Source organism: Cyanistes caeruleus, chromosome 20 (assembly GCF_971803275.1).
Source record: "Cyanistes caeruleus chromosome 20, bCyaCae1.hap1.1, whole genome shotgun sequence".
Classification (NCBI taxonomy): Eukaryota; Metazoa; Chordata; class Aves; order Passeriformes; family Paridae; genus Cyanistes; species Cyanistes caeruleus.
The window spans coordinates 10,323,315-10,333,881 of record NC_141720.1 but is presented as its reverse complement, the minus strand read 5'-3'; the positions used below and the strand labels follow the sequence as shown (position 1 = coordinate 10,333,881).

General features: G+C 40.1%; 1 protein-coding gene across 2 annotated transcripts; it reads right to left on the bottom strand.

The window, feature by feature from the left end:
- Positions 1-5,583: 5,583 nt before the first annotated feature.
- Positions 5,584-9,877, bottom strand: ZBTB43 (zinc finger and BTB domain containing 43). Of its 2 annotated transcripts, none has more exons than XM_086858558.1 (2): positions 9,640-9,877; positions 5,584-7,392 (listed from the first exon to the last, which is right to left on the bottom strand). In XM_086858558.1, exon 2 carries the CDS (start codon positions 7,367-7,369, stop codon positions 5,975-5,977), a length of 1,395 nt encoding a protein of 464 aa, XP_086714684.1. In that variant the 5' UTR covers positions 7,370-7,392; positions 9,640-9,877; the 3' UTR covers positions 5,584-5,974. The 2 variants fall into 2 exon arrangements, with proteins under 2 accessions (XP_086714684.1, XP_086714685.1); XM_086858559.1 differs by having other exon boundaries at positions 9,299-9,748.
- Between the last annotated feature and the right edge of the window lie 690 nt (positions 9,878-10,567).

The window sequence follows — 10,567 nt, the reverse complement described above, 5'->3', positions numbered from 1 at the left end:
ATCAGGTTTTAGTTTAATGTTTTCTTAAACTAGGCTGGCATGTTATTACTTCAAGAAGACACATTACTAGATACACTTTTTTATATATTTAATAAAGTTATATATCAACAACTTTAGGATTTGTACTTTTGTTTAAGCACTTATTTTGGCAAAGTGAAATATTAAATACTAGTACTAGACATGCTTTCCTTTCATTCAAGCTTAAGAAAACGTTTACAAAGTTGACAGATAACATTTATTAAAACATGTTATAGAAAAAAGGGGCATGGGACTCTTCTATAAGAAGAAAATATTGAACAGTAACATTAAATTAAAACCATGCTGTACAATTAGGACAGCAATATTTAGAGACAAAAACTATCCAACCTCTGCAATACAGGCATAACATCTCACAAAATATCACGAGATGCAAATTTACTATTATAAATGACTTGTTTAGAATAAAAACTTATAGCTCATTAAGGAAGATTCACTTGACTTACATAAACAGTTACATTTCTGAAAGAAATATGGAATCCCATGAATAAAAAAAAAAAGGAGCAGCAATCGACAGACACAGGCTTCAAGCAAAAATCAGAACTTGCAATTTAATCACATTAAAAATATACCATTTTCTTTTCCAGCATCTTCCCCTAGGCCACTGACAGTTTACAGCTAATAGCTAAAGAAGCCAAGCTATCCAATGAAGCATTTAAAAGACAAAAAACAACTTTCCATTGTTGCTTTGAGAAAGGTCCTAATTCTGTTACAGTAAAACACTCAGTGTACTGCTGTAGACTCTCATAATTCAGAGACAGGTCACCTTGCTGGCACCCAGGCAAAAGTCTTGAGATTACAAAACCTGATGTGCCTCCATTCTTTCAGGATCAGTAATACTGGAACACTGAATACATCAGCCTTTGATCATCTGCCTTGCTTATGATACAGGATGTTTTCTCAACCTCAGGCACACCTCAGATGAAAAAAACTGTGACCAAAAACTGTACTGGCAATACCTTCTAGGGTCTATCTGCTCACCAATAAAACAAGGAAAGTTAAAAAAATTAAACAACAAAAAAGCGCCCTGCGCAGTAACACTGGTGTGTGAAATAGGAACATTCTCCCTCAAAAAGGTCTGATATACACCTAAGCAGATTTTAACCCTGCTAACAGTCAAATTTTTCAGAATGGCAGTTACACAGATTCCATGGTAATTAACATCATAGTTACAAAACGGAGTAATAAGGAACTTAGCTGTAGTATCATTAAGTCTTCTCACCACTACTAGGACAATGAATGGCTTCAAAGCAGCAGGAAAGTCTGAAAGCCACCTGGGTGTACAATACTGCTGGTTTTCAGAAGACACTCACTTTACTACAGCCAACAGCCACATCATCAAAGGTAATGAAGTATATGGGAAGACTAATGAAATTCATCATATACATATGCATTCATATTATTATATATATACATATATATATATGGATTGCTTCCCTCCTCCCCACACATAAGAAATAATTTTTCGTACCTTGAACAAGACCACTCCATTAGCAAAAATCAGAAGCTTGACAGAAGCTGCATCTGTATATCTTGGCTTGCTATGTTCAACTGGCCACCAGTGGCAGGACTGCAGGGGTGACACGTGGCTAGAGGTTGCGAGCTGCCCTGTGCTAGTTAAAAGAAGTTCAGCCTGCACAAAAAATGGATGTGAACAATCCACTGCAAGCCAAAATCTCAACCAGAGGTGCACATAATGCTTCTGCTTAAACATAATTAAGGAAGAGTGGCAGCTGCTAGCAAGAGGTGCAGGGGGACACATGGAGAAGATACTCCTGGGTACATGTAAAGAAACTGAAGAGCTGCTCTTGGGAAAACACCTGAAGAAGTCACTGAGAACATATATAGACATAGTCATAGAAGGACACACTCCCTGCCTGAGGAGATTCACTTCTAAGAGAACTCTGGCCTACAGCTAAGCTCTGCCAGAGCAGGTACACCTCTGAAAGAACTGAGTTCCACAGAACAACCAAGCTGGAACAGACACATCCCTGAAAGGACTGTGGCTCAGTGTCTCCATGAACAGTGACATTGAGCAGCCCAGAGCACCAGAGGACACCCACTAAGAAATGAAGAGCATCAGACAATCAAGTGTACATATGAGCCCAACCTCCTGTGTGACCTGTCACCTTACTAAGGGAAATAGCAGGAGCTGAATACAACTCTTGGTGAGAGCAAAGGAAACTGAGACTACTAAGGCAGGGAAGTGTTAGACTTAAGTTGAGCCTGAGGAAGATGGTTTAAGGAATTTTTTATCTTTCCCCCCCCAGTACCTTAAATGGTGATTAGAAGTTTGACAAAGGGCAATAAACTGACTTCAGGAAAAACACCACAATTGTTTCACCTGTGACATGCAAAAGTAAGGATTTTAGATATGTATCTCAAGCTGCCCTTAAATCATCAATCCTCTCAACTTGATCTCATGACAATCAGATCAATATTTTCCTGCAATCAACTGGTTTCATGTAAATTGACAGCAGAAAGCCAAGTGCTACAAAATCAGTGGAGCAACATGTGTTGGACTTTCAAGACAATGCCATAATGTGGGGTAAAACAGCAAGAGGCAAATAGTAAAAAGTTACTATTCATGCGAAGTCATTAAAAAAGGACGTGGTTCTATAATACGATCTACTGAACCTGTTATAAAATCTTTAAAGTGTCTCTTGCAGTACATTTGATTTTAAAGCTTTATTTCAAAGTAATCTAACTGCAAATAGAAGTAATGTTAAACCTTTAAATATCCCATATAAAAGTCATTCCAAGGTGGTAAAAGAAACAGTTCTGCTGGCAGCTCTGTAGGATGGTCTGAGTTTGACTTTTTTTTGACCAGTTTTCAGACTGGTGTTTCTGTCCAGCCTTTTTTATGGTTAAATGGGAAGAGGCACCCTTAACCTTTTTATGCAAAACTAAAGTGACAATTGGAAAGGGGCTGAGAACTAATGTAATATACAAGATCATTCTTGAAATGAGTATGAGAATAAACATCCTGGACATGTTCAAGGCCAGGCTGGATGGGGCTCTGAGCAACCTGGCCTAGCTGAAGGTGTCCATACCTATGGCAGGGGGTTGGAAGCAGACGACCTTCAAAGTCTCCTTCCAACCCAAACCATTCTATGATTCTAATGCCTTCCTTCAAATGTGATGATGGTACTTGCAGAAATGACTCCATGTATGTAGTAAGGCCTTGGAGAATGGAAAAATAGGGCCACCAAGTGCAAGACCCCTTTCCTTTACCCTCATGTAAACAGGCAAGCATTATAGTATCTTTTAGTATTAAAAAGGACTGTTAACAGTGTGTAAACAAACCATAGAGGGAATATAATTTCTAAGTTTAAAAAACATATTTATAAAGTTTTATGGTTTGTTTGGTTTTTGTTGGTGTTCGTTTTATTTTTTGTTTGTTTTATTGATTTTTGTTTTTGTTTTTGTTTTGTTTAAATACAAAGTGCTTCTATACATTAAGCAGGTTACAGTGTTAGTGAACAAACTGTGAAATCCCTGTTTCAGTACCTTGATCACAAAGGTTAAACATGGCCACCATGGTATCTGTAAAGTTCAATTAAGTGCTAAGAACAGGAATTCTGATGCTGATCATTCATGCCCATTGCCAGCAATGGGTTCACTGTACTTGGGAACATCTGTTTTAACAAAATTCCATATGAAAAAATATTTGAAGCATTATAAGATTAATAATTAAGAGCCTCTTTAAAAAAAAAAGTTTGTAAGTAGAATGCCAGTAAAGAAATTACAGTAATTACAGCTCACTGAGTAGAAAACTCTCAGATTGCAGCAGACATTCATTTTCAGGATACAGTTCAGTTGTCTGTTAAGACAATTTGTAACTGGGAGTTCAAAAAAGAATCTGAAGTATAATAATCTTTGTGTTGTTTTGCTTCACCATACTGTGTCAGTACATTATCCTGCACACAGCAGTGCCTAATATAGAAACTGGGGCCAGACAGGCTTAGTTCTTTAATGCTGTTTAACATTTTTCCCCATGTGAACAGCACTGTGCTTGGATATCACCTCTTTCTATTATATTCTATGCATGCTCTAAAGGCTCTTTCCTTATCATTTTTCAGTAAGCTACTAAGAAGCTTTTGCTTACTAAGAAGCAATTGCTTTTGCATTGGACTGCATTAAGCTTTCAACCCCAAAATCCTGTTGTCACCTTTACAACCGATGCCTTTACTCAATCTGCAGAGCTGGCAGCATCGCTTAGAACTATACACACTCTTCCCTCCATCTATCTCCATGAATAAGCACCTTTTCAGCAAAAATCCCAACTTCAGACATGCATGGTACCATGTTCTGCAGTACCATTAGAAGATCCAAATCACATGCTTCCTACCTTTTTCCACAAGCAATTTCATTTGAGGAGGTAAACAATTCTGCTTGTGATCACTAGTCACAGTAGTTCAGTACCAAGAATCTGTATTATAGTTCTTACTATTCAAATAGTAAAGAATTAAAAGTATAAATAACTATCACTGACTATGTAATTTTCCTAAAGCAGGCTTCTAAAACTAGATTTAAGTTCTCAAAGAAGTTTTTGTACCAATAACAAGTCAATTCATGAATCCAGAGTTTGGTACTTGCTAATGTAGTAAGCCACAAAAATTTGAACAGAAATTTACACTTTAAATATTTGATTATTTTGACTAAGTTCCAAATTTTACATCTTACTTTTTGTTGGTATCTTTCTTTTTTTAATAAGACATACTTATTACACACACTTCTAGAAGCTCTCACAATGTAGTGATTGAAATCTAATGAAGTAAGGAGTCGTACAGAATTAGACCCTAGAAAAGCAAGGATAAGTATACTTAATACATACTGAGGTTTATATAGTGATAAACTGTAAGTGCATTACAGACTCTAAATAGAAATCAGCACAAAATTAGACATTTGTTTTACTGAAGATAAATTAAAAAACAGAAGATGGATAAAGGAAAGCCAAACTACCTTTACCACTGCCTTTCATTAAGCAATACAACAAAGGCTACTGAATGATGCACACTACCTAATGATACACGTTAAGTATGTTGGCAGTCTTCACCTTGAGGTGGAATTATGTTTTTTTTCTTCATTTAAATGTGTATCATATAACCCAGTTTGGTCATCTTAGGTTTTTTTTCCATTAAGGAGTACTAACTGAATTCCTGGTTCATCTAAGTATTTTCACAATTTCTGTCAATTTACAGCTGAGTTTAACTGTGAATTAAGATGACTTAGAAATATAAGATGGCTTCTAAATACTACTGTGATTACAATCAATCTCAGACCTCATTTTGCAGGCACCTTTCAGATTAACCACACACACTTCACACACTGAACACCTGAAGTAATATTGCAGGAAGCAAAATACATTTGATCTGTTTATACCAGCATACTCATTAAAATTATTTTTTTGAAAATGTACAATAGCAAGTACCAGACATTATTTGCATAATTAGTTTATTTTTCTTACTCTACTATCACCCTGAATCTAAAAGCCTTCTGATATTGTTTAGAACATTGTTTGTTTTCTCTGTTATTTTCCTTCTGTTTGTTTAAGATATTGTTCATTTTCTCTGTTCATTTTTCTTTTCTTTTTTTTCTTTTTTAAAAGACAAAAAGGGTGAGATGTTGCCCTGAAAATCAGGCCTTTCAATATTGTTTTCATAATTTCTAGCCACTTTCCCAGGAAAGTAACTATAAATATAGATGTGTATACATTCCATTAAAGATATGCCTTTTGATAGATGTCTCTCACAACCAGTGTAGTTGGGAACGTGGTGACCTGACTATCCAATCCCTAGTCGTTGTTGAAAATCTATAAATACTGAAAAGACAGAATAAACCTTCTTCTTCTTTCATCACATTTCGAGCTGTGTCTGTGTGAATCATCTTGTGTCCAACAGTGACACTCTACTAAGCAGACGTAAGCACTAATGTCTTAGTTCATGTCAGTAGTACTCTGCTCAGCTTTAGAAGCCTGATAGGACTTGGTACAAGAGGTCACATGCCGATGAAAACTGTCCCGCCACATAAATCTTTTCCCACAGATGTTACACTCATATGGTTTTATGCCTGTGTGAATTTTCATATGGCCTACAAGATGGTGTTTCATTTTGAATTTCTTACCACAGACACCACAGCCATAAGGTCGAAGACCAAGGTGCATACTCATATGCCGATCTCTCTGACTTTTGTGTGTAAAGCTTTTTCCACACTGACAAGGATAGAGCTTATCGGCATGGGAGAATCCAGTGAGAGACGTTTCTTCTTTAATCCCAGCAGCCATATCAATGCTTTCACCATAGCCTGCTGCCATCATAAGATCCTGTCTGTGAGCACTTATATTTCCATCTGCCCTTTCACCAGAAAATTCTTCCATAGATGAGCCATAGAAGTCAACTTGTTCATCATAATTACTTTCATCTGCCTGTTCATCAAATTCTGCTTCCATCTTTTTGTCACCTATGTGAAAATCTTCAACACCTGAAGACTGGATTGAGTGATCTGCCTGGATGGCATTCATGGATTCAGAAACTTGGTGTTCATCATAAGGATTATCAACGCCTTCACAGTCTTGTTCAAACCTTTCTGGTTTCACATGGATCCACCGCTTGTGAGACATGATGCTGGGTTTGCTATACATTGGTCTGGTATACTGGTACTCTGCACTATCACTAGTTCCCTCTTCCCCATCCTGACTGGTCATTCCAGTGCTAAGTCTATCATGTTCTGTTGAAGAATTACTGGGAAGGTACTCGTGCTCTGTCAGCTGACATGACAGTTCATCTTTAGAGCTTTCTTCTTCATTTTCAACATCCCTTAGTTCCTGCACTTTGTGGAATTCTGTCTGTCCTCCAGAGCCAAGTTCAAAGGTTTCAACAAGGCCATTGTAGCTACTACTGCTTGGGGACTGATGGTCACTGCCATGATTCATCTTTTGACACAGAACTGTTGGGTTTCCCTCAAGCACTTCAGTGCACTTATCCACTACATGCCACATCTGAAGGAAACTTGCTGCGGTCAGATAACTAACAATTTCTGGCGCAGGCATTACCAGCCGGCCTGTATAGGTAGACAGAAGAATGTTTTCAAATACTCTGGGATTCATCACATCAGGCAGAACTATTCGCCTGCTGTTTTTCAGGAGAACCTGATCACAGAAGTAAGGCGAACTAGCTGCAAGAACAGCTTTATGGGCTCTGAAGAGATGGCCCTGTACCACAATGGACACATCACATAATTGTCCTTGCTGGCGCTGTTGGTTTAACTTCTGCAAAATGGTGCTAGAAAAATCCGGAAATTCCACTCGAAAGGAGCTTGACCCAGACTCCATTGCATTACAAATTTAGTGCTGTGCTGCAAGAAAAAAATAAAAATAAAAAATTAGAAATTATGCTCAGCCAAGTATTGACCATTTCATTCTCTTCTATGCTTTTTCCTTTTTCTTAACAGACTCACATGGAGCTCAGCATTTTCTAGTACCTTTTGCCACTGTTGCATTTCTCTCAAGCCACCTCATTTCCCTCTTCTGAAAGATGTACTAAGGCCATAAATTGCTATGCCAGCACATTTTGTTGTGTTTCTTCTCTCCAAGAGGACTCATCAACTACAACAGCAGCTACAGAGAGCAAGTTATCTAGCTGGGATAGACTTAGCATTTCAAACACAAGTTTAGGCTAATGAAATCATTATTTCATGGAGTTATACAATAGAGTTCTAACTCCAGGATGCCCCACAGTTGTACCAGGATATGAAAGATTCTGTATTTCAAATGCCAACAAAATCATCTCATTGATCCCCCAACAACTACTGATTTTATTAATGAAATATTTCACTTTAAATCAGTTTTTCAAAAGCAACTGTATCAACTCACAGGATGACACTGGAATCACAACAGAACCCCACTAAGAATGAGGCTTATGGCCCTTCTCATGCATTTCCCTATTGTTTTAACTGAAAGACTGAACAGCTCGTACAGTTTTTAATTCCAAGCTTACTGAGATATTTGGGTTAGGGTTATAACGTTCCTTTTAGGGAAATCATACAGAATTTAAAATGTCAATCAAGAAATTGATACCTTTGCTGCACAGAACTTTACCTGTCTGTTCCTTGTGTATTTTTAACAACATAACAATTACATGCCAGAATCTCAGCGCAGAGCTCCCAGATTTTCAGACCTGTACTCTCACAAATCTAGATGTCTTACTACAAAGTTAACACCCCTTTAAGCAGTAATACAACTTTTTCAAATGCATACATGAAATATTAAATTGAATTTGAAATAAATTTGCATGTTATTGTAATTAGAAATGAAAGAAATTTAAATGCCACTATTAAAGATCAACATTAGCTGCTAAAATAAGTTAAATTTGAGCAGTTTTTCTATTTGATAATGTGTAAATTGAGTGCTATGGGATTCCTGAAGAGCCACGGAGCAGCAAGTGGTTTCCTTCATCAAATTCCATGAAGTTGCCACCCACATAATCACAGCAGACACCTTTAAATTTACTGTCTTCAGCACTCCTCAGGTTCTTTTCCTCAAAGCACTAGCCCTCTTCAGAATAGAATCAGCTACCAATACTTTTCCAATGAGCAACGGAATACTGCACCTACCAGTTCAACTATTATTTTTTTTTACCACTTTGCTTAAAGCAATTTGACATAATTATTTAAGTATTTTAAGTTACCTTATACCTTGTGTATAGTTATGTCTATTTTTTGAAACAATCAGATTTTCTTTACAGAGGCAGTTCCTTACCTCCCTTCGGAATATTCTCAGATTTAAGATTCTATTTTTCAATACTTGTCTACAAAAAAATAAGCTTCCAGGATGTGTTCAACTAAAATTTAAAGACAAATAACTGTAGAACTTATATACCTTTACTGATAATCTAAACTGGCATCTTTCAGCATGGAGTCAGCATGTCACCACAGAAACATTTCCAGATGATAGCAGACGTTTTTGTATTTTAAGTTCTTATGCAGACAAAATGTAAGTAAAATATTTTCAATTAGGAAAGCCATATAAAGTCAAGCAAGCTGGTTTTCAAAAGGGGTTTCAGTCCCTCCTTCTATGATCTGTTTTGCTTTGCACTTTTACTCCAAACTCATAAAGAACAAAGTATTTCTACTTCAAATAATAATAATAATAATAATAATAATAATAATAATAATAATAATAATAATAATAAAAAATATCTCCATGCTGGAGCATTGAATAGAACATACAGGTCACTTTAAAGTTGCTGTAAAATAAAATTACTTCTAGTAAGTGCTAGCAGGGAGTTCCTTCCCCTCTAGGCGCGCAGGCCTGCAGACACCGATCTCTCACGCTCCCACGCGATGCGGCCGCAGCGGCGGGGCCCGCCCGGGAATCGCTCCAGCCCAGCGCCTCCCGTGGCCGCGCGGACCCGCTAATAGGCTCGGCCGGGGCAGCCGCCGGCTCCGGTCCAGCCGGGGACACCCACCCGGCCCGACGGAGCGCGGGATCTGAGGACGAGAGGTGTGGGAAGGCCTCGCGCGCCGCCCCGCCCCAGAGCGGAGCCGCGGAACGGGCCCGGAGGCCGCACAGCGTCCCGGGGACTACGAGCGGCAGCGTCTCACCTGCGGGTCTCGACGTCTCTCTCATAGCGGGACGCTGTCGGTGCGGCCCCGGCCCCGATCCTGCCCGCACCCACCCCGACCCGCACCGGAAGCAGCTCCCCCCCTTCCTGCGAGCACTTCCGCGTCCCGGTCACGTGACGATAGCCCGGCCCCTTCCCCCCCTGCCCGCTGAGGGACCCTCACACGGGGCGGCGCCCCCTGCTGGCTCCGTTCGCGGGCGGATGCATTTGAGCGGAGCTCTCAGCGCGAATGATCCGCACCCCAAAACCGCCCTGGCCGAGCTGTGCTGTGCTGTGCTGTGCTGTGCTGTGCTGTGCTCTCCTCTCCCTTTGCGCCGCAGCTGTTCCCCAGCGCAATACTCTCAGCGCTGCTGTGGGCACTGCTAGGAGGGGACCACCGGACAGTACAACTGAAGCCCGCTGAACTCGGCAGTCGCTGGCTCATCCCGCATGTCCCGCACAGATGCCCGATGTGCTGGGGCTCGGGCAGTGTCATGCAGCCGTTCCGATGGGCACGCAACCAGCACATCCGCGCTGGAGCCTTTGCACCCTTCAAGCTCGGGCCCGCAGGGGGCGCCGCTCCCCGCCTGGGCCGGCTCTGCCGACCGGACTCGAAATCCCCCACTTTCCGCTTAAAAATGTCCCAAACAAACTGATAAAAATGTAGTATTAATTATGCTTACTCTTTAATATTTTTTAAAGAAAACGGACTACAGTATCTCATTTTTAAAATTCATCACAAAGCCTTCAGGTGGGCCGGCTCTCCCGGTTGGCGGCAGCAGCCGGCGCAGCCCGGGCTGGCTCTGTGCGCGGCCTCGGCTGAGTTCCGAACCGGAGCGCGAGGCTCTGTGCGGCAGAAATATTTAATTAATAAAATCAGCTGTCCCAGCTGTCCGCTCGTGCCCCGGCAAACCTCACCTGTGCAAAAG